At 41.6% G+C, this 18,846-nt stretch overlaps 1 protein-coding gene across 2 annotated transcripts in view; it reads right to left on the minus strand.

The window, feature by feature from the left end:
- The window catches only part of EXOC4 (exocyst complex component 4), an 808,154-nt gene that overhangs the window by 577,361 nt on the left and 211,947 nt on the right, over window positions 1-18,846 (minus strand). For both annotated transcript variants that reach the window (XR_007132659.1, XM_047763590.1), the window contains exon 8: window positions 4,739-4,884. Coding sequence is in view for 1 of the 2 variants with exons in the window: in XM_047763590.1 (XP_047619546.1) it covers window positions 4,739-4,884 (146 nt within the window). In the remaining variant the exon portion in view is untranslated. The remainder of the gene's footprint in view (window positions 1-4,738; window positions 4,885-18,846) is intronic.

Below are 18,846 nucleotides of genomic sequence, written 5' to 3' on the forward strand. Positions count from 1 at the left end.
ACACTGGATCCTTGACCCACTGAGCAGGGCCAGAGATGGAACCCACATCCTCATGGATGCTAGTCAGGTTCGTTACCGCTGGGCCATGACGAGAACTCCAAAAACAATATATTTTCTAAACGGCTGCCAGGATTCTTACCTGCCACCTACCACACAAAATACTTCCAAAGATACCAAGCTACAAATGTTGTTCACACCTCCCCAGGGACTGTTTCAGGGATTAGAAACACAGGGGATAGGTTCCTGATATCGAAGAGGTCTTTAAGAGCTAAAATAATGACTACATAATAGAAAAAAAAACAAATCACAGCCTTTAAAGTAACTTGCTGGTAAGGAACAACAACAGCCAAAAAAAAAAAAAAACAGGTAAAACTATGACTATATCAATCCATAACTCCTTTGATGGGCAAAGAAATTCCATTTCAAACCTGAGATTTTCAAAGTCAGCATAACAGGCTGCCAGGAGGAATCCTTCTACGAATGACAGCCACGTAGGGCTAAACAGCATCAAGTCAAAGAGTGACAATGACAACGGGGTTTCTGGCCACAAGGAAGCAGCACCAACATTTTCTTAATGATGCCTTCTTTACCCATTCTTTCACAAAGAAGATGAATACCAAGATGAATGCCGGGCCGAGGGAAACACTTGGGTTACGTGATCCTTTCTCTGCTCCCTGCCAAGAACTAAGAGGGCCCGAAAAGCCAGAAGGAAGGCAACGTGTGCAGCACTTCAAAAGTGCCACCTGCCAGTCAAGTGCCGACGAGAAGCCACTGACCTCCCAAACGCACGCTGACAGCTATTGATCAGAAACGGCACAGGGAAAGAAACACAACTCTCGAGCAAAGAATAGAGAGGCACACAGTAGACAATAAGGGAGAACTTAAAACACACTTAATTAACCCTGACGAGGGGCAATTAGAGAGAGTGATAAAGTTCTTCTCGGCTGCGATAAAAGCAGGTGACGGCTCGCCAAAATCTGAATCCGTTGTGACCTGACACACTCAGGAATCCTTTTTGTGTTTGCAACAAGTCACAGATTTGCTATCATTGTGCAGTACAAGAGGCGCCAGTGATTAGCCGGACTCAGCTCCTTACTTTAGAGCCAAAGGCACTGAGGCCCACTAAGACAGGAGCACTATCCTGGCACAGGGCTCGTGAATGGTGGCGCCCATGCCAGAAAGAGGCACATCTCCAAGATGTGCCTAATTCTCTGTGGATGGTGCGTTTTTGTCACTATGGAAAAAGTAATAAATGTGTAGTGATAATTTAAGCGCATTTATTCATTTCCAATACGAGCTTCAGGACTGAATAAACACCTGGAAATGTCTCGGTGGGTCTGAGGTTGAAAGTGAGGGGTGAGGGTTGGGAGCATGAAGTCTAAACGTGCTGCTTTTGCAATTCCCATAGAAGAAGAAGGGTAAGTGAGCTTGAGAGGGGTGTGAGGATGGGGGGGCAGGGGGGCACAGAGAGAGAGAAGCCCTAACCGTGGGCCTGAGGGCCTCTGTGAGGCAGCCTTAGCCGCCTCGACAGCCACCTTCCCTCCTGCCGTCTTTCCCGCTTGCTGTCACAGCCCCATCTTCTGTGGGCCTTCGGCTTCCTGGCTGCCTCTTCACGCAGCGGGGTGCTCAGGAAGAGGGGCTCCCTCTCCAGCTGGAGACGGTCCCCAGAGAGGAACCCTGACGGGTTTCAGACCTCATCATGGTCTGCTTCCCCTGGCCAGTGACTGCTTTCGGAATGGGCCTAAGACCCAATGCCAGTTTTCTTGAGGACAACTTACAGGGGGGCCTTATGTCTGGTGGAAAAGATTAACAAATGGTTAACTAAGAATTAATCCTTAATAATAATAATAATAATGATAAAAAGGATTTGAAATGGTACAGCCATTCTGGAAGGTAGTGTGGCAGTGTCTGACAGTGGGGTAGAGTCCAGTAATCATGCTCCGAGGTAGTCACCCAGATGAGCTGAATGCTTACATCCACACAAAAACCTGCACATGATTTTTTTTTTTTTTAAATGCTTTTTATGGCTGCAGGCATGGCACATGGAGGTTCCCAGCTAGGGGTCAAATCGGAGCTACAGCCAGAGCAATGCAGAATCCGAGCTGAGTCTGCGATTCACAGCACAGTTCACAGCAACACCGGATCCTTAACCCACTGGGTGAGGCGAGGGATCGAACCTGTGTCCTCATGGATACTAGTCGGATTCATTTCCACTGAGCCACAAGAGGAACTCCCTGCACGTGAATGTTTACAGCTGCTTTATTCATAATTGCAAGAAGCTGAGAGCAACCCCGATGTCTTTCAATAGTTGAATGGAACAAACTGTGGTACACATCCAGCATGAGTAGCAGTATTCAGTGATACAAAGGATGCTACAAAAAGCCACAGAAAGACATGGAAGAACCTTAAATGCATATGGCTAAGTGAATGAAACCAATCTGAAAAGGCCATGTACTACATGATTTGAACTTTAAGACATTCTAGAAAGAGCAAACTATAGAGGCAATAAAAAAAGATCAGTCATTTCCAGGGTTTCAAGGGTTAAGGAAAAGAAGCAGGAACGAATAACTGAACGACGGAAGGTGATCAGGGCAGCGAAACTTCTGTAAGATACTATAGTGACAGATTTAGGACATCATGCATTTCTCAAAGCGCACAGAACGATATCGCCCAAAAAAGCCAACCCTCATGGAAACGAGAGACTTTATAGTGATGTATCAGTATTGGTTCATCAATACTAACTCATGTGCCACACTAATGTGGAGGAGAAACTGTGGGGAAGGGAACATAAGAGAAAGTTCTATACTGTCGGCTCAACTTTTCTGTAAACCTAAAACCACCATAGAAATAAAGCCTGCTAGTTTAAAAATAAATAAATAAAGATTTGCAGGACGAATCACAAGCTATTTCCTTAGCAGCACCCTTTTATCAGAGCGGGACTGAATGCAGAGACGTGGGCAGGGCTGGGTTCTTAATGATACTCTACTGATGGATTAAGGAATCCTCGATATTCAACCTTCTGTGAGTAACAATAACTTCCCTATGGGTGAATCGATTCATTGGGGTTCGATGCTACTTGCAGACTAAAGCATTTTAACTGATATTGCATCCAGCCTCTGAATAAAACTGTTAAAAAAAAAAGAAGAAGAATGAAATGAATGAATTCAATAAACAGCATGGATTTTATTTCAGTGTGGGCACAGAAAAAATCTCCACTAGATCACGAGACAAATGAACTGTTGAAACTTGCCTTAATGATTAAGGAACTCTATGAATCCCTGATAAAAAACAAATCCCAGAGTGAATCAAGAGAAGATACTGGCCCTTCAACTATTCAAAAAGAATGAAATCAAGACAGTGGGGGGACACTTCTGAGGCCACTTTACATGCTAAGATTTACAGATACAACTTCTTCTATAACACTTTACATGCTAAGATTTACAGATACAACTTCTTATCTATAACTTATCTATAACTTCTCAGACAGTGGGGGGACACCTTTGTAGCCACTTTACATGCTAAGATTTACAGATACAACTTCTTATCTATAACTTCTTATCTGTGTTCTCAGAAGAACACAGGTCTGCCAATGTTTAAATCTTGTTACTACCATGGGAGTTCCTGTCGTGGCTCAGGGGTAACAAATCCGAGTAGTACCCATGAGGATGCGAGTTCGATCCCTGGCCTCGCTCAGTGGGTTAAGGATCTGGCGTTGCCATGAGCTGTGATGGAGGTTGCAGATGCAGCTCAGATTCCGAACTGCTGGGCAGTTAGACTACCTGTAATTAGACTCCTAGCCTGGGAACTTCCATATGTCATGAGTGTGGCCCTAAAAAACCAAAAAAAAAAAAAAAAAAACTTGTTACCTCCACTTGCTAACCATGTGAACCTACTAAGTTCCTGAACCTCTCCCGTGCCTCAATTTATTTTTAATGTGTAAAAGAGGATAAAAAAAATAGAATATACACACCACAAGACTGTTACAAGGAATGAGGAAATGAGATAATCCATGAAAACGGCTTAGCACTTCGCCTGGCACTAACAAAGGACCCAGTGTCAACCACGATGCCTGCTATCGAAATTTGATAGACTCCAAATTAAATTATGTTTAAGTAAGCTTATTTTGAGAAACTCACCTACCAAAGTGCCTGGTACATAGTAAGCACTCAAGCATGGCACGTAGCTGTTATTATTATTACTATTAATGTTAATAATAACGTTAACTGTTAGCTATTACCAGGTGACATACACTTGGGATACACTGTCAGGTGAGGTTAGTTAATTGTAATTAGCTAAAAGAACTTCCAGACTGTTCCTTTATTAAATCAAATAAAAACCAACACTACCCAGCAAGGGAGATTTGCATGACTTTATTAACAAAGGCTGTTTCTTGGCACCTGGGGCCTTTTCAAAAGGCTGAAATACTTCATTTCCTTTCATTTCCTATAAAATTCCCCAGAAACAAGAGAATTTCATTTCTTTTCATTTTATATAAAACTCCCCAGAAACAAATTTCAAAAATTTTTATTAAAAGTTGTAGCTAGTCTTGTAACCATATTCTAAAAGAGCCACTTCCCTCATAGAAAACAAAAGTACACAAAACTGAATCCAAGTTCACTTCCTATAAGTTATTTCAAATCAACACTGGCTTAAGTAATGGCTGTCAATCAAAGACAAAACCAGCCTACCTGAATCTAACATGCTTTGACACCTATCTTACCAGCAGGGAGACACTTACTTGAAAAGAGAATTTTTTGGCCTTTGAGGTTTCTTCTTGGCAAAAAAGGCTGCAAACTCTCGTCCAGTGCTGGCATAACTCAGTTGCGCTGATGGTTCAGAAGCCGTACGCGTATTTTTCATATCCAGGTACTCAGTCAGCAACATCTGTACAATCAGAAACACAACTTAGCACACATATTTATGTCGCGCGATTAAGAAAAGGCCATTTTAGGAGTTCCCGTCATGGCTCAGCAGAAGCGAATCTGACTAGAATCCATGAGGACACAGGTTCCATCCCTGGCCTCGATCAGTGGGTTATGGATCCGGTGGTGCCATGAGCTGTGGTGTAGGTCACAGACGTGGTTGGATCTGGTGTTGCTGTGGCTGTGGTGTGGGCCACTGGCTACAGCTCTGATTTGACTCCTAGCCTGGGAACCTCCATATGCCATGAGTGCGGCCCTAGAAAGACAAAAAAAAAAAAAAAAAATCTGAGCCACCTCTGTGATCTACAGCACAGCTCACCACAACACCAGATTTGTAACCCACTGAGTGAGACCAGGGATCAAACCTGCATCCTCATGGATACTAGTCAGATTCGTTTCCACTGAGCCACGATGAGAACTCCTGAAAAAGCTATTTTAAAACCATGAAAACCTAATTCTAAAACCTCCTTGAAATTCAGATGTTTATTAACCTAGCGATTCCTATTTCTAGCTGTAGACATCAAGAAAGATTCATTACAGAAGGTCATCTACTTGCTACCTGCTCCTAAAACTGGGAACAGGGAAGCAGGGGCATTTCCACACAGGGATAAAGCGAGTGTTTTTATTGAGGGTCTGCTATGTGTCAGGCACTGTGCTGGGTGAGTTCATCAATATACTCCTTGAGTCGTAATTCAATCCTCATTAATTCCAAATTATAGCAGCAGCAATGCCATAACAGTTATTGAGTTTACTTGGCTGTAGGCAAGGGGCTAATCCATTTGGATGTGTTACCCTGTTTAAAATACAAATGTTTATCAGGTAAGTAAGTTTTCAGATTTTAGATAAGAAACTGGACCAGCACTCTAACAAACCTGCCAGCCAGGATGGCAGAGGCCACAGCAGACTGAGCAGCCCCGACCAGCAATAATTTCTAGGGCCAGTATTCATCTTTAGTGCTTCAAAACAACAAAAGCAACAGCTCTTTTGATCACTACTGCCAGCAGATCCTGCTTATACACATGAATCCACTTTAGAGCCTCCGAAGTTGGGGGGCTGGGTAAGAATCAGCTATTCTACTATTTCTAAGACAAGTGTTATACAACGTTCCCACTGTTGTGAAAGAAAAGAGCAGATATGGAAAAGAAACCGCCATGGTGCCTAAGAATATATAACCTGGGACAAAAGTGTATCAACTCATTTCTATAATCGCCGGCCACATTTAAAATCGCGAGATAACCAAGTGGCACACGTACAGAGTACATGTGGGCAAACCATTCTATTCGTGACAGACACGAAAGCTTTTCAGAGAATCAGGGTCCCATATTAAGTACTATTCCTGTTCATATGTTTATAATCATTCATTCAATAAAGGTTTGAGGACCATATTAAGCATTTCATCAAAAAACACTGATGGGAGTTCCTGTGTGGCCTAGCGGGCTAAGGATCCAGCATCGTCACTGCCAGGACTGGGGTCACGGCTGTGATATGGGTTTGATCCCGGGCCTGGGAACTTCCATGTGCCACAGCTGTGGCCAAAAAAAGAAAAAAAGAAAAGAAAAAGCTTTCAAAAACCATTTATAGAGCACCTATGAAGATACTCTTCCGAGTAAGTTTTAAAACCAGTTCTGCCTCTATTATGAGCCCATACGCCTTACTGAGAACTTAGCAAATACCTGACATTTTAAAAACGTGATCTTACTTGATCCTCAACTCTGTGACGTGCTACTGTCATTTAGAGATGACGAAACGGAGAATTAGTGGCATCGAGAATCCAGTCTATGTGCATGTGTGTGGGAGAGCAGCAGTTAAGGCAAAATCGCCCCTCAATTTCACTGTGAATTTTCAAGTTCTCTTAAAAAACACAAACAAACAAACAAACGAAAAAAACTTACAAGAAAGAGGAGCAAGGGGGAGGGAAAGAGGTAAGGGAAAAAAACGAGAAGAGGAGAGGGAGGAAGGAAGAAAGGACAGAAGGCCTAAAGGACAGAGAGCGAGGGAAGGGCCTTAGCCTAAGGTTGTCACAACTGCAGAGTAACAGGCCAGGGTTTCAACTCCAGTTTAGCTGACTCCAAAGTTCTTTTCCCCATGACACTCCACTCTCACCAAGAGCAAAGAAACTATCGATGAGAATGATTACGGGGGGGGGGGGGGGGGGGCGGTAAATGGACTTCATTTATTTTATTTTCTATACAATAAGGAGTTCACCGGAAAAGCATAAAACATGTTAAGAGACCAATCGATGCGGGTTTTTTTTTTTTTAATTTATTTATGAGGCCACTGGAGAATGACTCAGCATGCTGATGAACTAATACAATGACAAACACTATCTTGGTCCATCTATCACCCAAACTGCACAACCGTCCCAGCGAATACTGAGTGGGGTCTCCACCTGAGTAACAACTCCGATGAGGGACTCAGTTATTCCGTGGACGTGGCAGTGCTGCTAACGAGGTTTGCAGAAATCTGAGATCAAAAGAAGGCTCGTCACTCCGAAAAGAATTTCAAATGGTTACAGCATAGAAAACACGTCTACCAACACCTTGTTTCACTCAAATGTTGGTTACTACACGGATAGGATGTAATTATGTTGCTATCAAAGCTCGAAGATACACTCAACCAAGTAATTCTTTGGACGTAATTATTGTCCTAGAATTTCATGACTGTCCTTGTATGATAAAACACTAACTGACCCAGCACCTACCTTTGCAGCATCCTTAAAACCCAGATATTTTAGGATCATGGTTCTTTTTCTACATATCACTAAAGTGCCCTTATTAGCGCTCAGCGTTGTTCATTTTTTTCTGTCCGCCGGCTTCTCCCTTTCTATCTACACACACGTTCTGTTTCTCTACCTTCTCAACAAAAATCTTGCTTTGGTCCTCAGGTTCCGTCTATAATCTTATTTCCTTTCATCTTCAGAGTCGCAACTTTAAAATCAGCCTTCACAGGGGCCTCTTCCCTGACTCGACGTGGGTCATCCCTCATTTCTCTCCCAAGCTCCAGCCCCACGTCCCACTGCATATGCTTGACCTGGTCACATATTTCACGGAGAAAATCAACCCTACATTCTGAAACACAGTCATCTCCCCATGAAATCAGTAAATCCTTCTGTCAACTTTCGGTTTTCTAGTATTTTCTTATTCTCACTCATCTCCAGGTTTAAAACTTCTTCTAATCCTTTATATCCACAAAAGAATTCGTGCCTAAATTTAGTAATCATTTTTTTCTCAACTCTCTGAGTTCGCCCCGTCTGGTCCTGTCAGACAGTTGCCATCTTAGTTCGACTCAGTTTTTCTCATTGAGTTTTCTGCCTCTCATCTCGCGGGCTCCCAGTCCTCCTCCCATACCTCGACAGAGCTATCTTCCTAAAACACAGTTGCTGCAACCATCACAAGGATCCTCATCTGATCATCTCCAAAGGTCTGACCTCAATTTTGCAAACAGACCTTATCCTCCCATGCAGGAACCCGACACTCCAATCCAGATCACCTACTTCACTCTTTCCCGAATACGCCTGCGACTGCTCCTTCCTGGAATGCCTACCCTAGATAACCCTCTCTCCTAATGCCTATCAGACCCTTCCAAAAAAGAGTTCCAGTGTTTCTCTTCAAGGACTCCTTTGCCAGGCCACTAGAGGGGTCAGCTGTCCCCTTTTCTGAATTCCTTAAGTACCACACATCATTCAGTAAGGATGTGCCTATACCTGCCCGATACTATTAGCGATTATTCAATAAAAAGATGCCTAATCATTAATAAATACGAGTTTTCATATTTCTTAAAGCATTACATTTCTTCATTTCTTCCAGAGCCATGCAACATGCCAGTGAATCCAAAAATATAGTGAACCAATGAAATGCTAAAAGCACATGATAGGAAGTTCCCATCGTGGCTCCGTAGAAACGAATCTGATGAGTATCCATGAGGATGCAGGTTCAATCCCTGGCCTCACTCAGTAGGTTAAAGATCCGGCATTGCCGTGAGCTGTGGTGTAGGTTGCAGATGCAGCTTGGATCTGGTGTGGCTGTGGCTGTGGTGTAGGCCGGCAGCTGCAGCTCTGATTCAACCCCTAGCCTGGGAACCTCCATATGCCACAAGTGTGGCCCTAGAAAGACAAAAGCCCCAGAACCACTGAATTTCTAAAAGCACGTCACCGAATTTCTAAAAGCATGTGATAAGAAGCCTTGATGTATACGTTCTTGTATGCAAATTTGAAATTGTCCCCAAAATAGAAAGAGCCCTGTAAATGAGTCCTTAACACAAAAACCTATACTGTGAGCCAAATGAAAAAGGATAGGCGTGACTTGCATCAGAGGCTTTGTGAATGTTTCCTTCGCTGTGTGCGCCTCTTTTTCCTAACACCATGCCCCACCAACTAAAAACTACTGCTTTAAAACAGATAAAGTTGTTTTTTTGTCTTTTGTCTTTTTTTGTTGTTGTTGTTGTTGCTATTTCTTGGGCCGCTCCCACGGCATATGGAGGTTCCCAGGCTAGGGGTTGAATCGGAGCTGTAGCCACCGGCCTACACCAGAGCCAAAGCAACGCGGGATCCGAGCCGCGTCTGCAACCTACACCACAGCTCACGGCAACGCCGGATCGTTAACCCACTGAGCAAGGGCAGGGACCGAACCCGCAACCTCATGGTTCCCAGTCGGATTCGTTAACCACTGCGCCACGATGGGAACTCCTAAAACAGATAAAGTTCTACACTGACACCCAGTTTGGGCAAAGTGCAGATTTTTAATATCTCAAAGAACAAATAAAAAAGCCCCTACTTCTAAGAGGCTTGGATTGTGTTTGAATGAGGCTACGTCCTCTACTACATAGTCTTGACACAAACGTCAGACGCCTCGTGTTAAAACATTACCAACGGTTCTTGGTGATTCTATATCATTGTGGATAACACACTGCATCGTCCAAAGTATCTACAAATATCCTAAGCACTCGTACATGAGTTCAAATTTCCTTTTTTATGAAAAGAGATAAGCTCTACACCTTGTCTTTTGCCTGAGGAAAATCACCCAAGATTGGAATTCTGGGGCAGAGGGCACTACATCTAATACCAAATACTTCCTGCCCAGAACATCTGCAGAAGATAAGCCCATGTGTGTTCCTGCGGCTCTAAATTCCTCCATGTCTCATTCATTTCTTTTCTCCTTTTACTTACCAGGAATTGCTATTTCTTGTTGACAAAGAGTTCAAAAAATTAAAAGTCATTGTGTTTCAAGTTTAACTTAAAAGGTATTAATTTGTAAAACCAAAGACAAGAAATATGAAAATACAATTGAAAAGCACCCGAAAATCTATAAAATCCCAATGATACCATGATGCACTCAATTTTTATCTCTTTTTTTTATCTTTTTTTTTTTTTTTTTTTTTAGGGCTGCACCTGAGGCATATGGAGGTTCCCAGGCTAGGGGTCAAATCAGAGATGTAGCTGCTGGCCTACGCCTACACTATAGCTCACGCCAATGCCAGATCCATCACCCACTGATCAAGACCAGGGATTGAACCTGTGTCCTCATGGATGCTAGTCAGATTCATTTCTGCTGAGCCATGATGGGAACTCCAGATTCACTCTATTTTTTTTAAATATCTGGTAAGTTAGATGGTTCTACAGTAGAAGAAAAGAAATAGAATGTGTTAATGAGAATATAAATTGGGACGGTCATGCATCTCTTCTGCTATAATACTTATCAGCAGTTGCTAAGATGCTATCAGCAATCTCATGATATATAAATCAGGGTCAAGATTTTCATATTTATAACTTGCTAGAACATTGGTAATATCATTTTGAATGAATCCCTCATTTACTTTAATCCTCTTTAATTAGCATAGGAGTTTCCCAGTGGCTCAGTAGGTTAAGGATCTGGTGGTGTTGGTGTTGTCACAGCTGTGGCTTGGGTCACTGCTATGACACAGGTTTGATCCCTGGCCTGGGAACTTCTGTAAGCTGTGGGCACAGCCAAAAAATAAAATTTAAAAAAAGACAAATAACATACTGCCTGTGGCTGCTTGTGGTTATACACATCAAATTTTCTACAAATAAATGTGAGATTTATAGACTCAGAATCCGTTCATCTCCTGTCTTCGGCTTCTCCATTTATCCAAGTAGCTACTCACTGAAACACCTAGATCCTTCTAGATACTAAAAGTGGTGGATTCTTTTTAGAATCGTCCCAGCTTACAAAATCCTTGCCTCATCTAAGGACAGTTCACCACCTACACAACAGACTTGGGTAGCCAGGACTGTACCCTGGGATCGCGCCTTCTCAGCCAGAGCCTGCTTCGTCAGGGAAAGAGCCAACCTCCAACCAGCCAATCAGATTCTCTTTCCCAGAAACGTGTTAGTAGGATACAGTCTGTGCTGGTCAATGTGAACGACAACATGTAAATACTTCTTCGGGGTAACCACCTTTTACCATGTGGAGGAAAAAAAATCAAAGAAAGCCAATCTGTGCAGAGAGAATAAAGAATAAGCCAGACGATGAGAAAGAAACAGGAGATCCACAGAAGAGAAAGAAGAGAGTCAAAGGAGTTCCCGTCGTGGCGCAGTGGTTAACGAATCCGACTAGGAACCATGAGGTTGCGGGTTCGAGCCCTGCCCTTGCTCAGTGGGTTAACGATCCGGCATTGCCATGAGCTGTGGTGTGGGTCACAGACGCAACTCGGATCCCGTGTTGCTGTGGCTCTGGCGTAGGCTGGCGGCTACAGCTCTGATTAGACCCCTAGCCTGGGAACCTCCATACGCCGCGGGAGCGGCCCAAAGAAATAGCAAAAAGACAAAAAAAAAAAAAGAGAGTCAAAGATTGCAATCTCAGTTTTCCATAATGCAAAGGTAGTAAACCCAGTTGCTAATAAGGTTCTTATATTTTCTACTCTTGGATTTTATGATATATCCCTAGAGCTTTTAATACCTTTTCCTTATGACAACTTGAATGAGTTTCTGCTTCTTCACTAAGATATTTAGGTATAAGCAAATACATACTAATACGCATCTAGTGACATTCATATCACAAATACTATTTTGCTAAAACGCTGGTATCTCATGACAACAGGAATAGTGGTTTGCACAGATTTCAATCTCTGCAACTAGGAAGACAATTCTGACTACTAACCTCAAATGTTCAATGATTCACAGCAAAGCTATACTGTACCTGTGCCCACCCACCCGCCCATGAATCAGAATTATACTGCTTCATAAGGGGGGAAAAAAAATCACCTTGGGCTCCCAACATGCACTAAGGCTCAACTTTCTTGTGCAGTATCTTAAATGTGCCTCCAGTGCATACTGTCACTTTCAATAATGTACTCTTTTAAAATGCAGATGCCCAGGAGTTTGTGTTCCAGGCACTGCAAAGTAGCTTCCACCTAGACTAACCTTCATACTGATAATAACTATAAAAGCTGAAAAATGGATTAAAAAATTAATTTGGGGAATTCATGTCATGGCTCACTGGAAATGAATCTGACTAGTATCCATGAGGACGCAGGTTCAATTCCTGGCCTTGTTTAGTGGATTAAGGACCTGGCGTTGCCATGAGCTTAGTGCAGGTCACAAACGCACCTCAGATCCCACATTGCTGTGGCGGTGGTGTAGGCTAGTGACTACAGCTTTTTGACCCCTAGCCTGGGAACCTCCATATGCTGGGGGTACAGCCCTAAAAAGACAAAAAAAGAAAGCGAGAAAAGAAAAAAATAAATTTGAAGGCCCTTGAGAGAAATCAAATTAGGGAGATATTGTTGGCTACAATCTCTGAAAGAAAAGTTAAGCCGACAAGGTAAGTTCCTCTGTTTTTGTTTTTGTTTTCCCCCAAAGAGCTCCTTTAAATTTCTAGGGAGCAAGGCTAGAACCCAAGCAGAAATTACAGTCTTACTGGGTGGAGGAGACAAGGTCTAGGTAAAGGGATTCCAGGCCGTCCAGAATTTGAGAAGAAAACTCTAGAGGAGGAGGAGCAAAATCAGGGTAAAATAACCATCAAACCAGCACCCTTGATTCCAGAAAATACTCGACAGAAAGACTGAAACAACATAACAATATTTTTTAAAAAAATTAGGACCACCATTTAAAATTACTAAACACTCTCAGATTTCTCCCATAAGGTAGCTAATGGATAAAATAAGAAATGACAAAGAAAATACAAGAAAAGTTATCTTTCGAGTATAACAGTCTCATTCCCCTCACTGTCTAAGGACTAAAATATTCCGTAAGGAAACCAAAAGAAAAATAAACAGTCATTCTGCAAATGGAACGGCTGCCTGTTTAATTATACTCATTATCAACTGCAATTGTATCATTAAAATCACTATTATTATGGTCTTGTGAATAGCTCCTTAGTGTTCAAAGCTAAACATACCAAAAAAGACCAAGAGTACACATTTACTTCCTGCACCTCTGTCAAATTCCTGATAGGCAAAGTCCCAAGAGCTCACATTTAAGGCCCCTCCCCCCCCCCCCCCGACCAGCCCCAAAAGAAGGGTTTTTAACAAAGAAAACCCAGTTTTTGTTTTTGGGGGTGTTTTTTGCTTATATTTTTAGGGCTGTACTCGAGGCATATGGAGGCTCCCAGGCTAGGGATCAAAACAGAGCTACAGCTGCTGGCCTATACCACAGCCACAGCAATGACGGGTCCTTAACCCATTCAGCGCAGCCAGGGATCAAACCTGCAACCTCATTCCTAGTCAGATTCGTTTCTGCTGCGCCATGATGGGAACTCCAAGAAAACCCAGTTTTTAGACAGCTTTGGAAAGAAAGCTTTCATTTATGGTAAATGAGACATATATTTACTTAATACATACACTATGCAAGGAATTGTCCTGGATGTAAAAGCCAAGACTAGAAAACTAGAATCCTTCCATAATATCAAAACAAGTGAATTTTACTATATATAACTACAAATTTTGGAGTTCCTGTCGTGGCTCAGCAGAACAAATTTGACTACTATACATGAGGACGCAGATTCGATCCCTGGCCTCGCCCAGTGGGTTAAGGATCCAGCGCTCCCATGAGCTGTGGTGTAGGGTACAGACACAGCTTGGATCCCATGTTGCTGTAGCTGTGGTATAGGCCGGCAGCTGCACCTCCAATGCAACCCCTAGCCTGAGACCCTCCATATGCCTGTGGGGCATGTGTGGCTCTAAAAGCCTAAATAAATAAATGAATACATACATACAAATTTTAAGTGATTTACAATTTTTTTGCAATTTTTTTATTTTTATTTTTTTATTTTTTTTCCCACTGTACAGCAAGGGGGTCAGGTTATCCTTACATGTATACATTACAATTACATTTTTCCCCCAGCCTTTCTTCTGTTGCAACATGAGTATCTAGACAAAGTTCTCAATGCTATTCAGCAGGATCTCCTTGTAAATCTATTCTAAGTTGTGTCTGATAAGCCCAAGCTCCCGATCCCTCCCACTCCCTCCCCCTCCCATCAGGCAGCCACAAGTCTCTTCTTCAAGTCCATGATTTTCTTTTCTAAGGAGATGTTCATTTGTGCTGGATATTAGATTCCAGTTATAAGTGATATCATATGGTATTTGTCTTTGTCTTTCTGGCTCATTTCACTCAGTATGAGATTCCCTAGCTCCATCCATGTTGCTGCAAATGGCATTATGTCATTCTTTTTTATGGCTGAGTAGTATTCCATTGTGTATATATACCACCTCTTCCTAATCCAATCCTCTGTCGATGGACATTTGGGTTGTTTCCATGTCCTGACTATTGGGAATAGTGCTGCAATGAACATGCGGGTGCACGTGTCTCTTTTAAGTAGAGTTTTGTCCAGATAGATGTCCAAGAGTGGGATTGCAGGGTCATATGGAAGTTCTATGTATAGATTTCTAAGATATCCCCATACTGTTCTCCATAGTGGCTGTACCGGTTTACATTCCCACCAACAGTGCAGGAGGGTTCCCTTTTCTCCACACCCGCTCCAGCACTTGTTATTTGTGGATTTATTAATGATGGCCATTCTGACTGGTGTGAGGTGATATCTCATGGTAGTTTTGATGTGCATTTCTCTTATAACCAGCGATGTTGAGCATTTTTTCATGTGTTTGTTGGCCATCTGTATATCTTCTTTGGAGAAATGTCTATTCAGGTCTTTTGCCCATTTTTCCATTGATTGATTGGCTTTTTTGCTGCTGGGTTGTATAAGTTGTTTATATATTCTAGAGCTTAAGCCCTTGTTGGTTGCATCATTTGAAACGTTTTTCTCCCATTCTGAACGTTGTCTTTTTGTTTTCTTTTGGGTTTCCTTTGCTGTGCAAAAGCTTTTCAGTTTGATGAGGTCCCATGGGTTTATTTTTGCTCTAATTTCGATTGCTTTGGGAGACGGACCTGAGAAAATATTCATGATGTTGATGTCAGAGAGTGTTTTGCCTATGTTTTCTTCTAGGAGTTTGATGGTGTCCTGTCGTATATTTAAGTCTTTCAGCCATTTGGAGTTTCTTTTTGTGCATGGTGTGAGGGTGTGTTCTAGTTTCATTGCTTTGCATGCAGCTGTCCAGGTTTCCCAGCAATGCTTGCTGAATAGACTTTCTTTTTCCCATTTGATGTTCTTGCCTCCCTTGTCAAAGATTAACTGACCATAGGTGTCAGGGTTTATTTCCGGGTTCTCTATTCTGTTCCATTGGTCTGTGTGTCTGTTTTGATACCAGTACCACACTGTTTTGATGACTGTGGCTTTGTAATATTTCTTGAAGTCTGGGAGAGTTATGCCTCCTGCTTGGTTTTTGTTTCTCAGGATTGCTTTGGCGATTCTGGGTCTTTTGTGGTTCCACATAAATGTTTGGATTGTTTGTTCTAGCTCTGTGAAAAATGTCCTGGGTAATTGGATAGGGATTGCATTGAAGCTGTAGATTGCTTTGGGTAGTATGGCCATTTTTACAATATTGATTTTCCCAATCCAGGAACATGGAATATCTTTCCATTTATTTACATCTTCTTTGATTTCTTTGATTAAAGTTTTATAGTTCTCGGCATATATAGGTCCTTTACCTCCTAGGTCAGGTGTATTCCGAGGTATTTGATTTTGTGAGGTGCAATTTTAAAAGGTATCGTATTTTTGTATTCCTTTTCTAATATTTCATTGCTGGTATACAGAAATGCAACTGACTTCTGAATGTTCATCTTATAGCCTGCTACTTTGCTGAATTTATGAATCAGTTCAAGGAGTTTTGGGGTTGAGTCCTTAGGGTTTTCTATGTATAGTATCATGTCCTCTGCATACAGTGACAGTTTGATCTCTCCTCTTTCTATATGGATGCCTTTTATTTCTTTTGTTTGTCTAATTGCTGTGGCTAGGACTTCCAAAACTATGTTGAAGACCAGTGGTGAGAGTGGGCATCCCTGTCTTGTTCCAGATTGGAGTGAGAAGGCTTTCAGTTTTTCCCCATTGAGGATTATATTTGCTGTGGGTTTCTCATAAATGGCTTCGATTATATTCAGGAATGTTCCCTCTAGACCCACTTTGGCGAGGGTCTTGATCATGAATGGATGTTGGACTTTGTCAAATGCTTTTTCTGCGTCTACTGAGATGATCATATGATTTTTGACTTTTTCTTTGTTAATGTGGTGTATGATGCTGATTGATTTGCGTATGTTGAACCATCCTTGTGAACCTGGGATGAACCCAACCTGGTCATGGTGTATGATTTTTTTGATATGTTGTTGGATTCGGTTGGCTAAGACTTTGTTGAGAATTTTTGCATCTATATTCATCAATGATATTGGGCGATAGTTTTCTTTTTTGGTGGTATCTCTGTCTGGTTTTGGAATGAGGGTGATGGTGGCATCACAGAATGTCTTTGGGAGTATTCCTTCTTCTTCAACCTTTTGAAAGAGTTTAAGGAGGACGGGCACCAATTCCTCTTTATATGTTTGATAAAATTCACCTGTGAAGCCATCTGGTCCTGGACTTTTATTTGTAGGGAGTGATTTTATGACCTCTTCAATTTCATTTCTAGTGATCGGTCTGTTCAGTTGGTCTGTTTCTTCTTGATTCAGTTTTGGCAGGCTGTAAGATTCTAGAAAATTGTCCATTTCTTCCAGATTGTCAAACTTGTTGCCATATAGTTGTTCATAGTATTCTCTTATGGTTTTTTGTATTTCTGCTGTATCTGTTGTGATGTCTCCGTTTTCATTTATAATTTTGGTTATTTGGGTTCTTTCTCTCCTCTTTTTAGTGAGTCTGGCCAGGGGTTTGTCAATTTTGTTTACCTTTTCAAAGAACCAGCTCTTGGTTTTATTAACTTTCTCTATTGTTTTTTGAGTCTCTATTTTATTGATTTCTTCTTTGATCTTTATAATTTCCTTCCTTCTGCTGACTTTAGGCCTTTTTTGCTCTTCTTTTTCTAATTCATTTAGGTGGAGGGTTAAGTTGTCGATTTGGGATCTTTCTTTTTTTTTTGAGAAAGGCCTGTACTGAAATAAATTTCCCTCTGAGCACTGCTTTCGCAGCATCCCATAGATTTTGAGCGGTTGTGTCTTCATTATCATTTGTTTCAAGGTAGTTTTTAATTTCCTTCTTGATTTCCTCATTGACCCATTGGTTTTTTTAGTCGCATGTTGTTTAGTCTCCATGCAGTAGGTTTTTTCTCTTTCCTTTTCCCATGGTTGATTTCTAGTTTCATGGCATTGTGGTCAGAGAAGATACTTGAGATAATTTCTATGCTCCTAAATTTATTGAGATTCGCTTTGTGTCCCAATATGTGGTCGATTCTTGAGAATGTTCCATGAGCATTTGAGATGAATGTGTATTCTGCTTTTTTTGGATGTAGTGTCCTGAAGATATCAATGAAGTCTAACTTTTCTATTGTTTCCTTTAGGATCTCTGTTGCTTTATTGGTTTTCTGTCTAGAGGATCTGTCCATTGATGTGAGGGGGGTATTAAGGTCTCCTACTATGATTGTATTCTCATCAATATCTCCCTTTATGTCTGTTAATATTTGTTGTATGTATCTGGGTGCTCCTGTATTTGGGGCATATATGTTGACGATAGTAACATCCTCTCCTTGGATGGATCCCTTAATCATTAAGTAGTGTCCTTCTTTGTCTTTCTTTATGTCTTTTGTTTTAAAGTCTATTTTGTCTGACATGAGCATTGCGACTCCTGCTTTTCTGTCATGTCTATTGGTGTGAAATATTTTTCCCCACCCTTTCACTTTCAATCTATACGTATCTTTTGTCCTAAGGTGAGTTTCTTGTAGGCAGCATATTGAAGGTTTTTGCCTTTTTATCTGCTCAGCCACTCTGTGTCTTTTGATTGGGGCGTTCAGTCCATTGACATTTAAGGTGATAAAATTTTAAATGATTTAAAAGCCAAATCAATCAATCCTTCCCTCAATATACTTATCTAGTAACAGAGACACACGCGAATGACTACCACACAGGGACAAAGTGAGAAGCACCGGGTCAAAGAAAGAGCTGTGAGCATTTATAAAAGGACAAGATTGCTCCCAACCAGAACAATGGAAAACTTTCAAGACCATGGCACTATAGGTCCTAAATATCACCTTAAAATATGTAAAAGGCACAGGAAAAAAAAAGGGGGGGATCAATACAAATACAGAAATAATGCCAGGGAAATTCTAGGTCTCTTTAGTGGCCTTGCAAGTATTTCAGGTAACGTAAAAATGAAGTCTGAGAGGTAAATCCAGGAAAGGTGACAAAGAGATAAACTTCTCAGGGCCTTTAAATCACCAGGCTCAGCTGCTGAAGTCCAAAATGAGGAGGCAGCAACAAGTTCTGAATAGGAAAATAAAATGTTGATAAATATACTCTACGTTAATGCACCAGCAGATACACTAACAGATTAGAAGGCAATGGCTCATTTGGGGCAACATTTGAGATGAAGGAAGTGTGAGAAAGGCAAGGGGACAGGAAGGACAATCCTACCAAGAAAGGTGAAATTTCAAAAAAAGA

The sequence above is a fragment of the Phacochoerus africanus genome, chromosome 16 (assembly GCF_016906955.1).
Source record: "Phacochoerus africanus isolate WHEZ1 chromosome 16, ROS_Pafr_v1, whole genome shotgun sequence".
Classification (NCBI taxonomy): domain Eukaryota; kingdom Metazoa; phylum Chordata; class Mammalia; order Artiodactyla; family Suidae; genus Phacochoerus; species Phacochoerus africanus.